This window comes from Sapajus apella, unplaced genomic scaffold, assembly GCF_009761245.1.
Source record: "Sapajus apella isolate SASKATOON/1434 unplaced genomic scaffold, GSC_monkey_1.0 scaffold31, whole genome shotgun sequence".
Classification (NCBI taxonomy): domain Eukaryota; kingdom Metazoa; phylum Chordata; class Mammalia; order Primates; family Cebidae; genus Sapajus; species Sapajus apella.
The window spans coordinates 21,679,833-21,703,299 of NW_022436971.1; the positions used below are offsets into that span (position 1 = coordinate 21,679,833).

Here is a 23,467-nt window from a genome sequence, read left to right on the forward strand (position 1 = left end):
AGTCACCTGGAACAAAAGCAACTTTGGATGCCGCAGGATGACTAGGTGAACAGGGGATACCTTGTCATTACACCTATTTATTTCTCACCTCATACCTATCCAAGCACACGCAGGAAACGTGAGTTTTTGCAAATACCTCATTTCCATGAAATCAGGGGCAGCACAGAGTCAGCCTCCTGTGAAGTTGTGGCTCAACAGTCCCTCTGCCCTGTCACTCCCAAGAGAGATGCCCGGTCACTTCCCTTGCCCTTCACACTTTACCCACAGCAGCATATGTAATCCATAGATAATTGATTGATGATGTTTGTTGTGTTTTTCTTTTACCAGCAGAAGTTTAGAGGCCACCCAAGGCAAGGATGTTGGGTTTTTTCTCCATTAACGAATTCCCAGAGCCTAGAACCATGCCTGGCACATTGCAGATACCCAGTAAATATTTGTTAACTGAACAGGTGAATAATGCCAGCACAACTGATGATATCCCACCGTTCAAATCCCGAAGGAGGTAGCCACAGCCTTGGGAGGACATCCAAACTCCTGAGCCTGGCAAAGTGGCTTTCGTGCTCCAAGACCCACCTGCCTTCCTAGTTCAAGCATCCTTCCCTGCACCATACCTGTGCCCTCACAGCTCCCTTCCACCTGGAATCCCCTTCCTCACCTTCTTTTGATGGCTCATCCTCCAAACCCCAGCTCAAGCCCAGGTCTCTTTGGAGTGTTCCTATAACACCTGGACATAGCTAACCACAGTGCTAAACAGAGTCAGCTCTCAATATGTGCGTGTGTTCAATTAAGCACGCATAACAGTTGCTCAGTAAATCTCTGCTGATTTAACGAATTGAGCAGGAGGATGGAAAGAAAGTAGGGAAAGAAGAATTGAAAATCTGGCAGTCTTCAGACAAGAAATGGCAAGGCATTGATAGAGACAGATTCTGCAGGCCAGGATCTTTTTAAATATGTATTTTTTCTGAACTATTTGGGAGACAGTGTCTTACATCATGCACCTTTGCCTCTTAGTACTTTAGTACTTAATACTGAAGACAAGTGATCTGTTTAATACTTCAGGGAGTGTTTCCTGACAACAGAAACGTCATCCCTTACATGATCACAGACAATTACCAAATTCAGGATATTCCCCTGATGCAGTGTTTTCATCTATCCTACCATCCATATTTCAATTTTGTAATTGCTCCAAAAATGTGCTTTATAGCATTTTTCACTCAAGAAAAGATCTGTTCAGGATTCAAATCACATTTAGATGCCAGGCCTCCTAAGTCTCCTTTCACCTAGAACAGCTCCTCAGACTTTGTCTCTTATGATCTTGGCATCTTTGAAGAATAGAGGCCTGTCTTGCATTGTTTTATAGAAAGATCTAGAGTTGGCTATGTGTTAGTCCATTTTTACACAGCTATGGAGAAACACCAGAGACTGGGTAATTTATGAAGAAAAAGGGGTTTCATGAACTCACATTTCCACATGTCTGGGGAGGCCTCACAAGCATGGTGGAAGGTAAAGGAGGAGAAAAGGCACATCTTACATGGTGGCAGGCAAGAGAATGTGTGCAAGAGAACTGTCCTTTATGCAACCATCAGATCTCATGAGACCTACTCACTATCACAAGCACAGCATGGGAAAAACCCATCCCTATGATACACTTACCTCCTACCAGGCCCCTCCCAAGACATGTGGGGATTATGGAAGCTAAATTCAAGATGAGATTTGGGTGGGAACACAGCCAAACCATATTGGGCTATGTCTGCTGTTTCTGCATGATTAGATGACAGTGACGCATCCCTCACTGGAGGCCCTCTCAGGTGTCACATCTTGGACTCAGGATGTCTGTCTGTCCTTCACTGGTGACGTGGACCATGCATTCAGAGCACAAAGCAATACCACTGTCCTTTCCAGCTAATGCCATCAGTAGGACATGCAAATATGCTCTTCCCTCCCAAACTTCCCTGCCCTAAACTTTGGTCCAAGCCTGAGTCTGTCCTAGTCAACCTTCAGAATATAAAGCTTTTCGATGAATCTCACTAAAGTGGAAGATCTTGACTTCGTTTTCTTTTTTTTAGTTTTTATTTATTTATTTTTATTTTTAAAGATGGGGTTTCTCCATGTTGGTCACGCTGGTCTTGAACTCGCGACCTCAGGTGATCTGCCTGCCTTGGCCTCCAAAGTGCTAGGATTACAGGCGTGAGCCACCACACCCAGCCTAAGATCTTGACTTCTTAAACAGTCCAAATTACAATATAAGTTGGAAAACTCACTAAAAGCAACAAAATTTTAATTCCATGGAAAAGGGAAAATATCATCTAACCCCCAACACTACATGAGGACCTTACAAACTGAATCACACACAATCCTAGTATTACACTTACTTTTCTTAATTTTGCTTGGCTTAAACTCTCTGTCTTTTAAACATGAAGTCTCCAAGCAGTTCACAATACTTGGGTCAGAGGAGAGCAGAGACTATATCTTCCTAGTTGCATACAACAGAGGTAAGTAACAATAACTGCTGAAGTTGATACCTCCTCTGGCAACATTACAATTATAATTTAGTCTATTCGTGTAAACGATCATGCTAATAGACTAAACATTTGCAAAGGTTGTAATAACGCAGGATTCAGATTTTCTTTCATTTTTCTTGTATCTGAGCAGTAGCATCCTCAACGGTCACTGAGCAGCTCTGGTGGGTGAATTCATTCATTCCCCCAGTAATCACCTACTGAGTGTCTACAAGGTATCCAGTTGGAAATACATGACTAAAGGGCACAGTTCTGCCCTGGAGAGCACGGCAGAGAGAAACACACAGGTAATGCCAAGTGCGAGTGCCTCACTTGGTTTTGTGTCCATTCTAAAGGGTGGGCTGTGAAGGAAGGTGGAATGGGCCCAAAAATGGCTTTACAGAGAAAATGGTGCTTAGAGTCAGACAATGGGAATAGTCAACGGTGAGACATGTATTCCAGGGAGAGCAAAGAAAACTGCTAAGAGCAGAGGGCTGTTTGACTAGAGACCCTGTGCAGCATGGCAGGACTAGAGGCACCCTGGTGAGTGCTCTTGCATTGATGACACAGAACTGGACAAGGACACAAAACCCTGGGTATGAGCCAGGGTCGAGGGCAAGGAGCCTTTAGTTACAGCACTAATTAAATCTCCCTTTTAGAAAAATCCGTGACCATTCTAGATGCCTGGCCAGCAGTGGGCGCTCCTGAGCTGGGTGACATCCCAAGCCCCCCTCACCAGCGCTGGGTCTTGGCACCCCAGGTCAGCTGTGTGGTCTCAGGTCCCTCTGAGGTGTGATAGAATGGGAACGGTGCCTGCCTCCTGGGGTTGTGCTGGGGACCACAACACTTGAGACAGGGAGGGATCTCTGAGACAGGCTGGCAGCTGGCTAGTGCTCATCCAAACGCCAGAATGAACCTCTGTGAGTGAGTGGAGGGGTGGGACTTAACTCCGGATACACGAGCAGCAGTTGGGTATCAATGGTGGTCCGGGGAGGATTGTGGAGGGGCTTTCTCAGGCAAATGAGTGAGCAGTGTACAGACATATCCCAAGCACTCAAGGTCCACGTCCGCCGAATAAGTCCAAACTCCTGCCACCCTCCCCCAGGACTCAGGCCTTCGCCCACCCCAGCCTGCCTCCCTAACCCCATCCCAGGCAGCCTCACACACGCTTGCTGTTCCCCAGCTTGTCAGCTCCCCCAAAGCCCTACTCTCTCCAGAACGTCTGCCTCCTCTCAGTCACCTGGAGAACTCTCCTATACATTCTCCAAGATCCAACTCAAAGGTCATTTTGTTCACACACAGATATAGTTTGGATGTTTGTCCCCACCCAAATCTCATGTTGAATTGTGATCCCCATCCTTGCAGGTGGGGCCTGGTGGGAGGGTTTGGGTCATGCGAGTGGATCTCTGATGGCTTGTTGTTGTCCTCACGGCAGTGAGCAAGTTCTCACGAGATCAGGTTAAGCATGTGGTACCTCCCCCCACCCCCCCACTGCCTCTCTTGCTCCTATTTTTGCCATGTGAGACTCCTACTTCTCTTTCACCTTCTGCCATGACTGGAAGCTCCCTGAGGTCTCCCCAGAAGCTAAGCAGATGCTACTGCCATGCTTCTTGCAGAACCATGAGCCAATTAAATCTCTTTTCTTTGTAAATTCTCCAGTCTCAGGTATTTCTTTATAGCAGTGCAAGAATGAATAAATACACACAGCTTCCTTCCCCCAATATCCCCTTTCCACGACCACATGCCTTGCAGCTTTCCACTTACACAACTGTTTCTCCTTCCGGCCTGCAAGTTTCCAAGGACAGGGGCAGGACCACGTGCTGAGTACTTGGGACAAAGTGCATGGCACTCCAGATGCCTTTTAATTGTCAGAGGAATGTGGATCTATAGCAGCACTTGGTAAAAAATTGATCCAGCAAGAAAACACAGATCAAGCAAGAATCCACGGCTTTCACAAGGAAGCACAGATGAACCTTATGTCTTACACCCACATTTCTCTCCGTCTCAAGTCTCAAGCCCCTCCAAAATGAATGTGAGCTCTATTTACAAAGGTGACAGGTACCTCTTCTCAATTTCATTCATCTTTCTTCCTACTAAAAATGTTTGCAGAAAATGAACCTGAGGCATGTTGGTTTTATTTCTCTGTGGTGCTTTAAAGACTATTATTTTTCTCCAGAGCCTATTTCAATTAATCAAGCTTTATTTTAATGCTATTGTAAGAGATTGCCTAGCTCAGGCACACAAAAGGCAGCCTCCCAGGGTAACTTGGGATGAGTCAGACAGTTTGCCTAACTAAAGGACAGTAACAACCTATTTTAGAGTTAGTCCATCCACAGGTGGAAAATGAAAAATGCCGACAGCAAAAGGTTCCCACACGAATGCCCCAGCTCCATCCCAAGTGGGTCAAGGACCTCTACCAATTAATCAGCCCTGCTTTGAACATTTATTAAAGCAGAAGATTTGCAAACACTGCACCTGGCTGTTGCATCTTCAGCCTGCTAAAAGATGACAACAATTGTGGCCTTGACTGTTGTGAGATATTGCTCCAGCCTTGACATGATTAGCCAGCAAATGTCAATTCCAAAGCATTCATTTCACAGTGAACTTTACTGTTCAGACCAGGTTATTAAAGTGTGGGTCTCAGTGTGGTACCATACATGCCACTGCAACTGTTTTCACACACACCTACACATACACACACACGCACACATACACACACATGCAAACACACACGCACGTGCACACACACGCACGTACATGCACACACATACACACATGCACACACACACACAGATGCATACACGTACGCACGCACAACCACACACACGGATGCATACACGCACGCACGCACACACACATGCACACACATATACACATGCACACACGCATGCACATGCACATGCATGCACACACATGCACACACGCACGCACACACACACGGATGCACATACACATGCACACACGCATGCACACACACACGCATGCACATACACACATGCACATGCATGCATGCACACACACGCACACCACTTTATATGCTTTACCCCCTTTTCATTACTGTTCACTACCAACACTTGCACTCCATGTCCAAAAGAGAAGCATTTAATATTAACGTTCTGATTGCAGATGTGATATCAATACAATGCTTATTAACTATTGACTGATTTCTCACAGATGCCTGCACCATAAAACATTCATTTTAATATGTGAATGCAATTTTAAACATTCGTTAAATTAGCATTTCTTCTTTGGAAGGTAATGGCTACTAAAATCACAGTAAATGAAGTTCCTGTAAAACTGAATGCTATATAATAAAATAAGAGTAGCTTCATTCAATTACTTTCATTGGACCAAAAGCTCCGGTTAATTGTGCTGGACAGGACGCCGGCAGACTCATAATGACATATTTTCCAGTGCTCAAGTATTTGAATCAAGCAATAAGTGAATGAACCAACAGAATCACGCAGGCTGTTTTCAAAGTACATTTCAGATGTGCTAATGAGTAAAACTGCACTCATGATTTTTTTGCCATTTTCTTGGGAAATGAGCTCTTTTTTTATTTTACTTTAAGTTCTGGGATACATGTGCTGAATGTGCAAAAGTACTGATGCCTTTGACTCACAGTCAAAAAGTGGCTCAGAAGAGTCAGACTCTGGATGTAAAATCTTGGGGGTATTCAGGTGACTTGTTTCTGTTATATTCTCATTTTTCTTTAAGTACAAGCATGCTGTCATAAAAATGGATATCTAAATGGTTCTAGAAGGGCTTTTTCAGCAAGTAGAAAATAGAACTTCTAGGAAATTAAAGTAGAGCTAAGCAAGTTCTCACACAAATGCACAACACTCATCATAGGTGTACATGTGCCATGGTGGTCTGCTGCACCTATCAACCCACCATCTAGGTTTTAAGCCCTGCATGCGTTAGGTATTTGTCCTAATCCTCTCCCTCCCCTTTCCCTCTACTCACCGACAGGCCTCGGTGTGTGATGTTCCCCTCCCTGTGTCCATGTGTTCTCATTGTTCAGCTCCCACTTATGAGTGAGAACATGTGGTGTTTGGTTTTCTGATTCTGTGTTAGTTTGCTGAGAATCATCATCCATGTCCCTGCAAAGGACATGAACTCATTCTTTTTTAAGGCTACATAGTACTCCATGGTGTATATGTGCCACATTTTCTTTATCCAGTCTATCATTGATGGGCATTTGGATTGGTTACAAGTCTTTGCTATTATAAATAGTGCTGCAATAAACATATATGTGCATGTGTCTTTATAGTAGAATTATTTATAATCCTTTGGGTATATACCCAGTAATGGTATATTCTCAGTAATGGGATTGCTGGGTCAAATAGTAGGGAAAGGGGCATTTTTAACAGTGCAAATTCAAGTTATTTTGCTGAATTAAGACAAAAGTCTTCTATTCAAAACGGAAACAGAACTAAGAGGCGAAGAGCTGTGCCCTCACATCTTTCCAACTTTCTGGACCATGTACCTCCAACAGCTTAAATTAGAAATTCATGGGCTTGGAAGAAAGTCTGATGACAGAGATCCAGAAAATGTAAAACAGGAGGGAAGAGAGGAGGAAGTCGGCTTTTCCTCAGACCCACAGAGGGCAGTTCCAGTCACGCCACGCAAATGTTAGGTACAGCTGGGATTCCAAGTGCAGAGGTCAGAGGCCAGACGCCTGCTCTTAAAACACTACAGCTTTGCCTTGATGGCAGCAGTTAGTTTACTAAGGAAAAACGTCATCACACATAAATGTCACTCACTTTATAGACATCAGTTAGTTGCGAAGGAGGCCCATCCTATTCCACAGAGAACCCGCAATAATAATCCCAATCACAGAAGCAGATGTGTCCTCTGCTGAACATGCAAGGAATTCTGCTTGACATGAAAAACACTTTCATGCATGAATATCATCTCTCACACATCCCTCCACTCTCATGTAATAAACGTGCTCCTCTAGAGCTAAGCAACTTCTCACACAAATGCACAACCCCAAGTCCTGCTTCGTCCTCCTGCAGACCTAATCACGGCTACTAAATGCACCATCCTCCTGCCATCCCTGGAATTCTGAGGTCAGCCTTGACTTCTCCCACTTCCTCCACAGTCATCTTGAGGTGCCACATTACTCTGTTATTCTCCATCTCACATCTTTGAATCAGGATTCCATGAATCATACTGCAAACACATAGCTATTTTTCGTACCACTAAGAAAGGACAGACGTGTTATTTAAAGCATGTCGCCGTGCTTTAATTTCCTGGAAGTTCTATTTTCTACTTACTGAAAAAGCCCTTCTAGAACCATTTAGATACCCATTTTTATGACATAGCATGCTTGTACTTAAAGAAAAATGAGAATATAACAGGAACAAATCACCTGAATACCCCCAAGATTTTACCTCCAGAGTCTCACTCTTCCGAGCCACTTTTTGACTGCGAGTCAAAGGCATCCGTGCTCCTGCACATAGCGTGGGAAGGCTGCCCCACCGTCATCTCTGAAGAGCCTCCAAGTCGCTGGTATCTGATCTGCACATTTCGGTGCTGGTGCTTTATGTCCCGCAGAGTGGGAGGCAATCCTTTTGCACCACTCTCAGGAACAAAACGTACCCAAACGTGGTTGGTCACTTGCTGGCCACATAGCCCTTCCCTCTCAGGCTACACACAGGTTTACAAAGCGAATCAGCTCTTCCGTGCTCCTCTGCTGAGGGAGAGCCTACTTCTCCACCTCCTGAGATCTGAGCTAGTTTGCAGCATCCTGCTGGAAGATGAGATGCCACGTGGAAGGGAACCAAAATGCTCAACAACCAGCACTCACTGCCAGACGTGTTGGTGAGGCCAGCGGGAATATCCCAATCCAGCAAACCTTCCACTGAACACAGCCTCCTAAGCAGCCAAAGTGAAACCAGCCCAAGACCTGTGCAGCCAAGTCACAGAACTTAAAGAAATCATAGCCCTTGTTGCCTGAAGCCCCTGGTTTGGGGGTGGCTCATTATACCACGTAGATCACTGACACTGGAAGCTGCACCTTTGTGTGTCTACCTCACTGTCTCAGGTCCTGCAGAGCTGGTTGCCACTCTGCAAGAATAGAAGAATTGAAGAAGAATATACTCAATGGATAGCAAATTTGCATCTTGATGTTCTACTTTTAGGCCTTTCTATGTATATAGTAACTTTTTGTTTAAATTCTTTGTCATAGCAAAATCATTTTGAGAACATTTTACACAGCAGTTAAACTCAACATGTACAGAATCAACCCCATCCCCAACTCAATTGAAGACACAGTCAGATGAGCAGCTACAGCCAAGTTTCTCCATGAGCAACCAGCACCTGCAACGTGGCTGCCAACAGGAGTCCTGAGACACCGTCAACGTCAGCTGCACCTGTTCCAGGGATGTCAGGATGTGGGAACGTGCCCTCCATAGAATCCATGATACACAGCATCTCCCACGTCCCACTGCTCTGCTCCACCTGTCACCTCACTGGGAATGTATATTTTGCTCCCTTTCCAGTCCATACAATTTATTCTATCAGTAGTAGTGAGTATCAAGTAGATATGATCCACTGCACTCCCTTGCTTATATCTGGATCCCTGCAAATAAAAACATCTTCCTGGGGGGCCCAGCTCCCCGACCCCCTACCTGCCCATTCTCATAGTGCTTTCCCACCATGGGTATTAGGTGTTTCTTCCTGACTCCATTGGGCAGTGTTGATGGGAGACATAGGCAGATGTGGAAGTTAAACAGTTTATGGGAGAGGCATCACTGGTTTGTTGGAATTGTGGAGGCGGGGAGGTGTTGGTGCTGGTGGAATCTGGGTTGATTTAATTACTGGGATTTAATTCACTGAGCAGGAGGGCTAGATGAGGCCCGCTAGGTTACTGTCACGCTTATTGACACTCTGACTTCTCCAATTGTGGAAACTTACGCTTCCCTCATCTTCGTGTCTCTCATGCTGGCAGGGTGTGCTTGGCATACTTCCAACAACTCACCATGGCCTCTGGACGACCAGAGGAATCAACAAGTGCCCCGTTCAGGCCTGATATCCTGGGGATCACAGGTTCTAGGTCATGTTTGTGATTTCTTCATTGAAGGGTCAAGAAAGACTTTCTGCTTTGTATTCTAGGTACTTTTTTTTAAGCTTGCAAATTTAAAAGAAAATCCAGCATCCAATTTTAGGAAAAGCTGTTACTTTGATTGGCTGATGTTATGAGTGTGTTCACATCACCAAGGGTCCCAACAGCCCCCCATATTCCACAAGGCAATATCTTAACGGATGGTCACTCCTGTAATTTATTTTTTATTTTGTACCTTCTTTTCCAAAAAGATGCTGTGACAGTTCACATAGAAAACAGACAAAAGAGGTTTAGCAAGTTAGAAATGGAAAACCAGGGGCAAGCAAGTAAAGAAACAAACACATTTATCATAAATGGCTAAGTTGCTACAACTCATCATAAACTCAAGCCTCAGAGAAGTCCTGTGTGTGGAACTCTTTTCATTCTTAGAAACACACCCGCTCTTCAAATGAAGCCAAAAAATATTAATACTGAGTTCTAAGATAACACATCTTTACAGATGTAGACCTTTATATATGGGACAATGAATATCGCAAGGCATATCATTTTTGCATTCTCAATGATCATCATTCATTCGTCCATTCAACAAACACCTAATATTAAAATGCATTTCCTAGAAAAAGAAAATCCAAATAAATAAGGCGATCATTTGACTCAAGAAGCTACAAAAAATAACGAGTCGATTCAGAAGAAAAGCCCTGGCAGCAAAAGCCAGACAAGGACAACGTGAGAAAGAAGTCAGACAGGCCCTCCTCACTCATGAGCAGACACGCAAAAATGTCCGACAAAGCTTAGCAAAACATATTCAGAAAAACATTTTTTGAAACATAAGGCTTAATCAGCGAGTGAAGGTGGATGAGGACCGTGGTCGTGAACTCGGCGTGAAGACTCAGGTCAGCAGTGTCATTACCTCCAGCAGCAGCAGGCTGCGTCAGTGCAAGTGCGGGGGAAGTGCAGGGCGCTCACCCTGGGCCAGACACGCCAGATGCACACGGTGCCTCACGGGTGAGAAAATCAAAGCTATTTGCAGGAGGGTGATTAAAATGGCAATCATGAAACCTGAGCTGCAGCAGCAGAAAAGCAAAGCCCGGGGCTGTTAGTTACTGGGAAAGAACAGACCAGGACAATGTGGACCCTCAAAACCAGTGTGTCACAGTAGGGAGGGCATTCAAGCCTGTGAGCCGGGCAGACAGACACTGGCAAGGGTATGCGTTCAACAGCTTTGTCGAATAAATATTAATGTCAGTTGAACCACTAAAAGACAGCTTTGGTAGGATGGTCAGGGATATATGAGAATCACATAAACATGTTATAAGGACTTCTCAGCCCCTCTAGGATCCAGCTTCTGCATACCTGTGTAGTCCTGTACCCTGATACCTCCTTGTCATTCATCCTCATGCTTTATGCTGCAACTTCAAATCGTGTGTTGATTAGCAAACACACACACACACACACACATGCATCCATACACATAGGTACACAGGCATACACACACACATATGTATCCATGCACACAAATGTATTCATATGCACACCCATGTATGCCTCTGTACACATGCATATGCATTCATACACACACATGCATATGCATACACATACATGCATGTGCATACATACACACGTGCACACACGCATCCATACACACATGCATCATATATACATGTGTATGCATGCACACATGCACATATGCATCCATACACATACCTCCAAACATACATACGTATACACATACACATCATATGCACACATATATGCATCATGCACATTCACACATGAATGTACATCTGTACATGTACTCATGTGCACACATGCACACATATGCCTCCATACACCCATGCATTCATACATATACATGCATGCCTCCATACACACTTATGTATTTATACATATACATACATGCATTCTTACACATGCACCTATACACACATGCATATACACATATGCAACTAAACACATGTGCACCTATACACACATGTATTCATATGCACACACATGTACTCATGTGCACATACACATGCATCCATGTACATGCATATGCACCCACTCACACATGGATTCATGTGCACACACGCATGCATCCACTCACACATATGTATTCAAATGCACACAGATGCATCCATGTACACACACATCCACTCACACATGTATTCATGTGCACACAAATGCATCCATGTACACACATGCATCCACTCACACATGTATTCATATGCACATGCATCCATGTACACACATATACATCCACTCACACATGTATGCATATGCACACATGCATGCATCCATACATACACATGCATCCACGTATGCACATATGCATCCACTCACACATATTCATATTCACAGACATATGCATCCATACATGTACATGCATGCCTCCATGCACACGTATTTAGACACACATGCACCCGTACATGCATACACATATGTATTCATACACACATGCGCATGCAGTGAGCTGCTTCTCCCCGCTGCTGCCTTACTGCCACATCTGCCTGGAATGTCCTTCTCCCACCCTTCACCAGAGCCCACTGCCACTCATGCTGAGCTTGAATCAATTACTCTCCTCTCGTCTCATAAGAGTTCAAATATATTTTTGTCTTCACACCTACTGGGTTGCATTACAAATGCCTGTGTGTACCTCTCAGCTCTGGGCTCTGTGCTGCAAGCATAAACTTCCTCTCTGTTACACCATTCTCAGGAGTGCACCGGCTTTTTCTTTATAAGCCTGGTACTGATGCTGGTCCAGGAAGCTCTGTTTACAGCCCAGGTCCTCACACGGCACTGTGCCCTTGTTAATGCCAGGAGGCGCCAGAATCAGGAACAAGTTACTTACTTGTTTTAAAACGTTATTTACTTTTTTCTTTCTCTGTAGGTGTTTTTCAACATTCGCATACCTTCTGCAAGACAAAAGATATTCAACTTGAAATGTAACTCCCTGCGGAGTTATCTCTATAAAATGTAGGCTGCCTGGTCTTTAGGAGGGGAGTGACCATGAGGAGGAGCAAGCTGTCCACAGGGGACATGGCTCATGCAGCAGTGATTTCCCGGCCTCAGAAACAGAAAGCACCCCAGGAATCTGCTGGATTTCCTTCCTGGAGATCAGATGGCCCATCCTCCTTCTACCACAGCCCAGATCCCCTGCCCACCCGCCGCCTCTGCAAGTGCAGGCATCCCATTTCCAGTTCCTCTTTAGTGAGGATTTCTCCAACAGCTGCTACTCAGATTTGGAAATGCTTCTACCCCAGGATTCTCTGCAAAACAGCACCTCCTTGGTCTATTCTGTGTAAGCCACATGAGCTTCAGTTTCTGTACGATGGCATGCAGCCTCCTGTTGACCCTAAGCTCAACAACTTCAGCAAAGGAAAAAGACATTTAAGCCACTCAGACTCAGTCAGGGCTTCCCGATGAACAGATGATGGCAAAAAGCAAAACACATTGCGAGGTGGGAAACACGTAGGGGCAGGTAGAAAGAACGACTCCACTCCACAGCCCCGAGGTGCTTCTCCTCACTGTGCATCAGGACTATTAGCACGAATTAAGTCAATAAAATCAAGAAATAGCCACGTGTGCCAGGCACGCAGGTGGGACTCCAACCTAACCATCTGCCTGGATACCAAACTCTGTGGGGTTGTCCTCGGTAGACAGGACAAAGGGAGCCTTTCTCTGCCTTGAAGGACAAACCCTAGCAGCACATGAAGCAGCATGGGAGGAGGCCATCCCGGACGCTGCGCCCTCAATGGAGGTTCAAGCTCTCCAAATGCAGAAGGCGCTCGTGCCACAAAACCTCAGGTGTAGAGGAAGGCTGGCCACCTGCATGGTGTGCAAACCATCTGTCCTGCTCCACAATGAGAGGGAAAATGACAGCTCTTTTTCTTTGCTTGAGATAATAACCATTAAAAACTTGATGACGAACTAGCTCCAGGAAGGTTCCTAGTAAGCCCTCAAGTCGTGTCCTACTCGAAATGCATTTCAAACACACCAGTCAGGGCTGAACAGCTGAGAATGAAGAATCCCACAGATGGGCTCCGGGACCACCTGTCTCTGCACCCTTCATCTCCCTGCCGGTCACTGCTTCATGGCCATAAGCACACATGCAGTGAGGCACCCGCTTAGCCACACCCAGAATGACTACGACAATCATGGCTTTTTTCACCAGGAGAGAGCGACACTCAGCACAGACTGTATTTTAGGTATGGGAAAGCAAGCCAAATCAAGAAAACAAAGCATCACACTGGGTGCGCCACGGGCAGCCATGCTGTGCCTAGAATCGGCTCTGAAACTATATTGCACATTTCAAGTCTCGATCTCTAAGACTCCGGGTTTCCCAGAGAAAAGCAGCAGACCCAGCGCAGATCTTTCTGTCCTTGTGAATACATCATACAAGAGCAGTTCCCCCACACCTCATTTTTAAAATCTAAAATTGTATCATATGTAAGAATATTACATTTCACCACTGAAAAATAACCAATAGCTGAACTGGACCTATTTGGGAGAGATGCTAGGGAAAGGCAATTTGTTTCCAGCACTCAGGAAGGGAAGGTATGAAGCATGCTCACTGTTGGACCTCGCTGGGCACCCTCGGAGACTTCCAGTAAGGAAAATACTTGAAGGTCTCCAGCCCGGCAGCAACATAAAAGTGATTGTCTTGCAAATCCTTTGAGTTATCCAATAGATGCCCATCCATTGTAAACAATCTGCAAAAACAGAAAGAAGAAATGGGATAGAGATTTGAGGATCAGTAACACAAGGCTTGGGGTATGTGTGCAGACACTGTGACTAGTGCATGGACCGCTGGAGAAACAGCGCTCATCATAAGCCAGGGTCACCCAAATGGGCCAATTAATCCCAATGGGAGCTGCTCTTCCAGGATGAGACCTGCTTTCCATTTTTAGATTTTTTTAAATTAAAGCGTATTTTTAATTATACACAAGTGCTCAGAGGCTCTCAAGAACATGTTACACTCTTGGTTAGTGTTCAATTAATTTTAACTAATAACAGCTAAAATTACCACAAATTGGCTCATATTGTTATAACTACTTTGAAAACAAACCAGGATGTATTAGCAGATAATATGCATTTTTATAAGTACCAAAAGACTAATATTAGTCTACTTTTTTTTTATTTCTTTGATTTTGAGTTTACTATTCTTGATCGATCCAACAGAAAGCAAGATAGAAACATTCAACAAATATATCATTTGTTCATTTTTCTCTTCTACATTAACCTGTTAGACACATTTGTTACTCTGAAAATTATAATTTACAAGAATTCCGAATTGAATTCTAATAAAAATAATTACTTTCATCAATTTTCTGATAATGCTAGTATTAGTCTACTTTTTACTCAGTACTCGTTTGGGGCAAGTACTCCTTCACTAGTTTATTTAGGAAACTATTCAATTCATTCAATGCTGAGCCTCCACATGCATAAGACGATGAGGTAGGCAATGCATTCAATAGAAATTTGCATGGAAGGTCTCTGCCTCTCCAGAGTCAGGAAGCACACAAAAGCCTGCAAAGCCGAACATGACAGGTGAAGTGCAAAGGGCTGGGGGCCCAAGAGAAGAAAGGCTGAATGAACCCAATGCAGTCTTCACAAAGGTGGAGGAACTTGAAACAGGGTCGGGAGGGTGCGTGGGACTTCATCATGTACCAATGGGATGAAGCCATCTGGGCAGGAGGATTCTGTGCAAAAAGCTGGAACCCAGGTTGGGGGGGAGCTGACAGCCACTGAGGGTGAGGCGCAGACACAGCTGTGAATGAGCAGGACGGGGCGGTTTCCAAAGAGCCTTGAATTCTGGGGAGGGGCATTTATCGTTAATTTCGTCAGAGTGAAGATTTCCAAGGAAGAGTGGATAAAGGCTGTGTTTTAGCGCTAGTGAGCGGGCAGCTGTGGCCAGGACGTGACTGAGGAAGGATTGCCCCCATGGGAGGAGACTCAGAGCTACCACAAGAGCCTGAGAGGAAGGAACAAATTAGGGCAGGAAGAATAGGAGCAAAGAGAAGAAACGCAGGGGACATGGAAAGGAAGCATCTACGGAACCTATTCCTCGCAGAGCTGGGCATCAGAGCTGCCAGGAAGGCCAGCTGCAGAGTGCTGGGCCCCACCCACTGCAGGGCTCCCGGCTCAGGAAGCCTGGGAGGAGGCCTGTGCAGGGCGTTTCTAACGAGCTTCTGGCTGATGCTGCTGCTTCTGCTGCTTCTGAACCCTGTCCCGAGAGCTGCTGCAGAGACGACCCTGGAGAAAACGCAAGAGGCATCAAGACAAGAGGCTGGGAGAGGCATGGCGGAGCAGCACATGGGGAGCCAGCCGGCTGGAGCAGAGGCTTCCACGGGACACCCAGCGCTTGGAATTCTGTTCTCCTCCGCCAGGGCCCAGGGACGGTCAGTCCCCTCTGGTGGACTTGGACAGCTGGTGCCAGCATCCCCAGGAGTAAATCAGGAACATGCAGAAGCCTGGCCAGGGAACGGGGCACTGACGGTGGTCCTAAGGAGAAGGTGTCCTCCCAGCGACTGCTCCCGGGGCCAAACAGCAAGGCTCTGAAGGGTGGGAACAGACGGACCAAGAATTCACACGTGAATATAAAAAATGCCATCAAAGAGGTGGCAGATATTCCCAGGATGAATAAGAATATGAAACCATAAAACAGAAGCAGGTAGAAATACTGAGGTGAAACTCGAGTCCTGGAAAGAAAGATCACGATGGGGTGGATCGGAGAATGTGGACGTGGACGAGGCGCTAGCTGCTGTCTGGAGGTGAAATTGAGGAACGCACTTAGAGGAAAGCAGGGACGAAGAGACAGGATCTGCAAAGGAAGAGCTGAGAGACCAGGGTGAGCAGCCGTGCCAACACAGCCGATAAGAATCCCAAAAGGAAGTTATAGTAAAAGTGCAAGGAGAAAATATGTGTAGAAATCATGAATATTAATTTCCTGGAATTGAGGAAAGAGGATAGCTGCAGGTGAAAGAGTCCACAGATGTCAAAGAATGGAAACTACAGGAAAACTCGCCGGCAGATACCTGGGTGTAACACCTGAGGTCACAGACAGCATCCTAAAGGTACTGGGGCAGAAGACCCAGCTGCATCGCCCAGCAGGACAGGACTGACTGGGGCCTTTCAGCAGCAGCACAGACAGGAGAGACACTGATATTTTCAAAATCTAGAAGAAAAGAACATTAAAGCCAGCCAGACCCTCACGTAAACAGAAGGGACGAGATAAAAATGTCCTCAGGCTTACAAGGCCTCGGGAGATTGGCCAGAGACCCACACCAAGAACATTTTTAAAGGACGTGGTTAAATAAAAGGAACAGCAAATCCAGGAGTCGCTATGAGAATGATGTGAAGTAAAGGTGACCAAACACAAGGTCAATTTGTATTATCCTTTTTTGTTTTTTTGAGACGGAGTCTCGTTCTGTCGCCAGGCTGGAGTGCAGTGGCGCGATCTCAGCTCACTGCAACCTCCACCTCCCAAGTTCAATTCTCCTGCCTCAGCCTCCAAAGTAGCCAGGACTGCAGGCAGATACCCCACACCCACACCACCACGCCCAGCTAATTTTTTTATTTTTAGTAGAGACAGCATTTCACCATGCTGGCCAAGATGGTCTCCATCTCTCAACCTTGTGATCCGCCTGCCTCAGCCTCCCAAAGTGCTGGGATTACAGGCATGAGCCACCACGCCTGGCCTGTGTTGTCTTTTTTTAAAAAGCTAAGACCAAACAAAACATGTTCCTCATAGCCCAAAATTCCAATTCTCGATCATAGCCATGCAATAGGAGCTGCCGAGGGGAGACCAAGGGACATAAAAATGAGCTCATGTTCTTGGCTGGGGAGGGGGAAGATGCAGAAATCAATCAGCCCAGAATCACCAAGGCTTAGCGACTGGCAGGGGAGAAGGTGTGTGCAGCGTCCAGTGTGGGTCCAGGGATTCCGAGCCCTGAGCAGAATGCTGGAGACAAGGAGTGGGGCTGATGGCTTGGGTGGAGGGAGGTGGAAGGGAAAATGAGCTGTCAGCAGCGAAGTAACTATGAAAAATGTGCCTGAAAAAGCTAAACTTGAATGTCTCCTCATAAACCAAAAGCGTGGCAGGCTTTCCTTCCAGCAGCAGGTGCCTTGCAGAAATGAAGCTAGCTGTCTTTATGTTCATTTGTTTGCTTTTAGATAGCCGTGTTCTTTTCATTCAGGGATGGAAAAATAGATACTAAAGAACAGGACTCTGGATGGCTCCACGCAGGATTCAGGAGGTGCCCCCTAAATGGGGACAGAGCCATGCCACTGGTTTAAACCCTACGGGGCCAGCAGGACACCTGGCTGCCCACACGCTGGAGGAACACACAGCTCAGGCACGTTCCCCTCAGACTCTTCCCTAAACTCATCTCAGCCTCATTTTCTTCTAAGAGAGGTACAAAATCTACTCCCAGGGTGAAGGGTAAGTAGAAATTCCTTGGTGGGATAAGACAGAAAGGAAGTCACAGACAGAAAAATGACACATGCATCCACGCGCAAATGTGAGCCTGTATGATATGTTCAGATGACACCTATGCAGACATAGAAATGTGGGCCAGGACATCACATCCAGAGAACTGCAGCTCTTGCTGAAGTGTGAGTCTCGTGCAAATGAAGAACAAAAGTACAGACAACAACTGAGATCATGCACGTAAATGACAGTGTTTTGCCACATAAAATGCTAAACACTAGGGATTTCTATTGTTACCTGTATCAGAAAATGTAAGGACTAAATCAAAGAGCCGTTTGCAAAATTGTTTTGCAAACTGAAAACGTTACAAAAATGTCAATTATTAAGTGATTTTTAATGAACCTTAAAGACTGGGGATATGGTAGAAAATGTAAATATCTCTAAATTAAATATCCTTTACCAATAAACAGCCAATTTGGCTGTTTTCCCAAAATAAAGGTACAGTCTGTCTTACAGGAATTTTTAAATATTTGTGTTTAATGAGATTCCTTTTTAAGACCATGTAGCAATTAAAAGATAGATCTGATTTTCAGCTAAGGTTTCAGAATCTCTGCATGTATGCACAGTCTCATTGGGCACCCTGAATCCTGGCCTCCAAGTCTATGGGTCCCAGCCGTTAGTTCAGCTAGTTCCCCCACTATTAAGGGACTAAAAAGCAGAGACGTATCAGACAGGGTCCCAAACTTTAAGGAGCTTAGAATGTGGAAGAGGAGAGACAACAAGTCCACAAATAACCATGTCCAAGGTTGATGGGCTATTGACCAGGACTCAGTCTTCAGGCCTCTCCTCCAACACCAACTCCATCCCACCCAGTGCCACAACCGTCATAGCATCCATGACACCCAGATTGTGTGTCTGTTTCTCCAACCTGACCTCTTCCCTGACTTCACACTCACATATCCAGCCTGGCGCATCTCCACTCTGATGTCCAATATGCCTCGCAAACAGGGGGCATCCAAAATTTAATTCATAACTCCCCAAAACCTGTTCCTCCTCCCACCTCCCCCTTAGGAATGGTACCAACAGTGTCCCAGCTGCTCTGATCAGACGGCTGGGAGTCTTCCTCCCCTTCTTCCTCCTCTCCCCTCCCGCATTGCCTCCCCCCCAACCCCACCCCCGCACCCCATCTCTCACTCACTCCTACATGAAGAGGTTGATCAGCAAGCCCCATAGCATACAGAAACATAGCCAGAACCTGCCTGCCTTGGCCCCAGCTGCTGTGGTCTCCCCTGGATCACCTGCAGGCGCCTCCAGGCAAGTCCCCCAACCCACCCCATAGTCAGGTGATGACACTCCGTGCTCAGAACCTGCCAATAGATTCACACGACACTCGAAACCCAAGCTTCTCAGTGAGGTCTACAAGCCAGCCTTCACTTCCAGGATCAGCAGCTCCCACCCACCCTCCTTCCCTAGGCACTGCCCTGCCACTGGTGGCTTCCAGCCACAGAGCCTGTGCGGCTGAGGGTCCTTCTAATGGAGATGATCTCCACCCAGATCACGATGTGTTTTACTTCTTTGTGCCATTCAGATGTGTTCTCAAATGTTGCCTCGTCAGAGAAGCCCACCCTGTCCAGCCCCGTCACTCACCCCAGGCCTTGCCCTGCTTCATTCCTCTCTGTGTCCCCCCTTGCATGGCATATCTCAGGGGTCTGCTCCTGAGCGTGAATCTGTTGTCTCTCCACCAGACAAGATCCACCCTGCGAGGACCATGTGTTGAGAAACATTAAGTTGACCCTGCCCCCATGGCTCCTCTGTGGAGGATACCTTTTAGTTTGTAATTAGTGGTAGGTGGGTTACAGCTGCCTACTTGGGATATTCTTGAGTTATGAGTAAATGTAGAGCACCTGTGTATTAATAAGAATCACCTGTCTAAGAGCAAATAACTACGTGGATGAGAATATGCTTGGGGCCTTCAGCCTGGAAAAGCTGTCAGCCTCTCAGCTGGCAGGCTGTTGGTCCCCGGAGAGATCCACTCTGCTGTTCTATCTGGGTGCCTCCCTCTCAATACCTTCAGCGCCACCTGGGTGGGGGGTCTCCCGACCAAGCTGGTACTCGTTAAGTGGAGCCTAAGTGTGGGTACTCGAACCTACGATGAAGGGTTGCCTGAGCAATGGAGAAAGAGATGAAGCTGAAGGTATCTCAGGAATGTTTGAAAAGAATCTCCTAGGTGAGTCAGGGGAAGCCAGGAAGGCGCCCAGGGGAAGACTCCCAGGTGAGATAGGGAGAACCCGAAAGTACTATTGGAAAAAATCCCCAGGGTAAATTGGGGAGCTTGGGAGGAGCCCGGGGAGACTCGCAGGTGAGTTAGGGAAAACTCGGAAGTAGACTGAGAACATTTGAAAAAATTCTCTCAGGGTGGCAGCTGGGGGAGCTCGGCCATATTGGGGTAACATGGGACAAAGAGCAAGCAAACACAGGGCTTAGTTGGTGTGGTTAGGGCTTTGGTGCGTTCTGCCCTGGAGCTGTTTCAGACAGACGATGAGGAAAAGGATTCAGGAAAAGGCTCAGGAGAGGAGGAATGTGATGAAGTACGTAGAGAAATTATAGAGGAAAAGGGTGAAAAGTCAAATGAGGAAAAGGTGTGCACGTCAGCGTCCCCTCAGTATCTTGTAGAAAGATGGCCAGATCCTCCTGATATTTCTACTTCTACGTCTGCTGGCATGTGTATTCCTAGAGCTACGGTAACCAGTGCAGGCGTTTGTACTCCTAGAATTACGGTAACAGGCTGCATCCAAGCCAGAAATCAAGTGAGAAAAGAGGGAGATTTAAAGGCATGGCAGTTTCCAGTTTTTGTACACCCTCAAGATCAGCAGGGGCAAGTGCGGGTTGCTTTTGAACCCTTTCTCTTGAAATTGCTGAAGGAGTTTGGACAGGCCATCGGCCAGTATGGGCCTGAGCCTCCATGTGTGCTGGGATTGTTAGAAAATGTGTCTACTACTTACCAGCTGATTCCAATAGCCTGGGATACTTTAACCTGAACTTGTTTATAAAAAAAACAAGGCCTTTACCATCTTTGAAACAAAAGGGTACTGAGCCTGGAGTGTGTCCCAGATGGAGAAAAGGAAAGCATTGGGTAAATCAGTGTCGTTCAAGATTTGACAAGGAAGGAAATCTGATTTCAGGAGAGGAGTTGAGGGGCCCGCCTCGGGCCTGATCCAAACTGGGGCCTGTGCAGTATGAACTGTTCCCTTATCCCTACACAATGCTTGTTCCCTGCCACAGCTGGGAGCGCAGCAGATTTATGCAGTTCTCGAAGAGTAAACATTTTACTGGGAGAGCCACTACATAAATATCTACAGGAGTTTGTGGCCCTTCATTTCTAGGGAGATCTAGTCTTACTGTTCAAGGGGTCAGCTTTATACAGGAGTTATTGATGCTGACTTTATAGGGGAAATTCAGATTGTAGTGTCCTCTGTTCCTTGGAGTGTTGAGCCTGGGGAAGTCATAGCACATTTGGAGGCATAAACAAGACGGAGCAGCATATTGGGTAAATCAAATTACTGACATCCTACATGTGAGAATATGATACAAGGAAAGAAATTTAAAGGATTTGTAGGTACTGGAGCAGATGTTTCTATTTCTTTCCTACATTGGCCACTTTCTTGGCCCGTGGAAAATGTTCAGTTTTATGTGCTTGGAGTTTGGCAGGCCTCTGAAGTGTACCAAAGTAGTCGCATTTTCACCTGAGAGGGGCCTGAGGGACAGCTTGGAACTGTGCGTCCTGTAACAATGCAAATCCTTGTTGACTTGTGGGGAAGAGATGTGTTACAGCAACGGGAGCTCAGGTTCTAATACCTGAACAATCACAGAGCACCCCAGGCCACCAAGTGATGCAGGATAAGGGCTGTGTGCCTGGGATGGGGCTGGAAGAAAATTTGCAGAGCCCGAAGGAATTTTCAGAAGTTAAAGGGCAAAACTCTTGCCAGGACTTAGGATATTCTTTTTGATGGCAGCCATTGTTAAACCTCCAGGGCCTATCGCCTTGAAACAGATGACAAACAAACCCATATGGACAGAGCCATGGCCGCCAAAGAAAGAAAAACTGGAGGCTTTAGAAAATTTAGTTACTGAGCAACACCTGAATAAACAATCCGAGGAAGAAACTGTAAGGCAATCAATCTGGTGGCAAGATCCAGTCACAAAGAATCGGGAAAGGGGTAATAACCTGGGGGGAGAGGATTTTCCTGTATTTCTACAGGTCCAAATCAACAACCGGTGTGGGTACCATCCAGAATTTTGTTTTTTTTTTTTTGAGATAGGGTTTCACCATGTTGGTCAGGCTGGTCTCAAACTCCTGACCTCGTGATCCACCTGCCTCAGCCTCCCAAAGTGCTGTGATTACAGGCATGAGCCACCGCACCCAGCCAACCATCCAGAATTTTTAAAGTCATACTGTGAGCCAGTTACCAAAAAAGACTTGCAGCGGACCCCCCAGTTGCAGAGATGGTGAGACTAACATTGAGGTGGAGTACCGTTCCCACAAGGAGAACACGCCAAACGTCACCACTGACTTGGGGTCAAACTGGGAGACTTTCACAAACAGTGGAGGAAAACCTGAAGAAAGCAGGACAGCCTATTACTGTAATCATGATGATGACTATCACAAAGTGGTATTTCTGGAGTTGAGATAGAAGTAAAAGAAAGTTTCACACATTGGGCATATGTTGTTTTCTTCCTTTCATGATCTCCGGCCTTAGTATTTTCTGTAATAATTTGGGAAATAAAGTAACAGTGTTTTGGCCATCAAAACCTGAATACCAATAAAGAATGGTCCCCTAAGTTAACAACATTAACCTGGAGAGATTGTATAAATAAATCCTATGGAATTATTGATTATTGGTCCCCTAAGGGGATACTTAGCATTGATTGCACCCATCAGCCTCTTATAGTAACACAGAATTCAGATGGCAGATAAAGAACTACAGTTATTTAGGATTTATACAGAGATCAACAACTCTATTGTCTGGAGAGATGGGGAACTAGTAGGACCACGACCGAAAATAGAATGGCCGATGATAAGAGCTGAATAAAAAGAACTTTGAAAAATACCTATGACCCTAAAACCAGTAAAAGTCTGGGAAGGAGAATATAGAGAATCAGAAGTTTACGAGAAATAAAAGCTCTTTAGATCCAGAGCTGTGTTAACCACCAGACTTCATATCTTTTGGTGGTAGGAGAGTTATAGATTAGCCTTGGTAACTGTAAAAAAGTGAGACTGAACATAATCGGAACAGAATAAAACAGCACCTGGAAAGGCCTTTAGGAAGTAAGCAAGGAGGAGGGACTCAGAAGACCCCCAGCCCCTTTCCAGCAGGAAGCAGTTACAGAAGAATGACCTCTGCCCTATTTCCTAAAAGATTTCTGGGTCCCGACTCCTTAAGGAAGAAATGTAAGAGTAGGCAGTCAGGCTCCGAGGTGCTTGAGGGA

General features: G+C 45.8%; 1 protein-coding gene across 1 annotated transcript in view; it reads right to left on the bottom strand.

The window, feature by feature from the left end:
• The window catches only part of DCDC2C (doublecortin domain containing 2C), a 153,852-nt gene that overhangs the window by 86,722 nt on the left and 43,663 nt on the right, over positions 1–23,467 (bottom strand). The window contains exons 5-6 of the mRNA XM_032294231.1: positions 14,124–14,261; positions 12,401–12,464 (exon numbers count right to left, since the gene is read on the bottom strand). Coding sequence (XP_032150122.1) covers positions 12,401–12,464; positions 14,124–14,261 — 202 coding nt within the window. The remainder of the gene's footprint in view (positions 1–12,400; positions 12,465–14,123; positions 14,262–23,467) is intronic.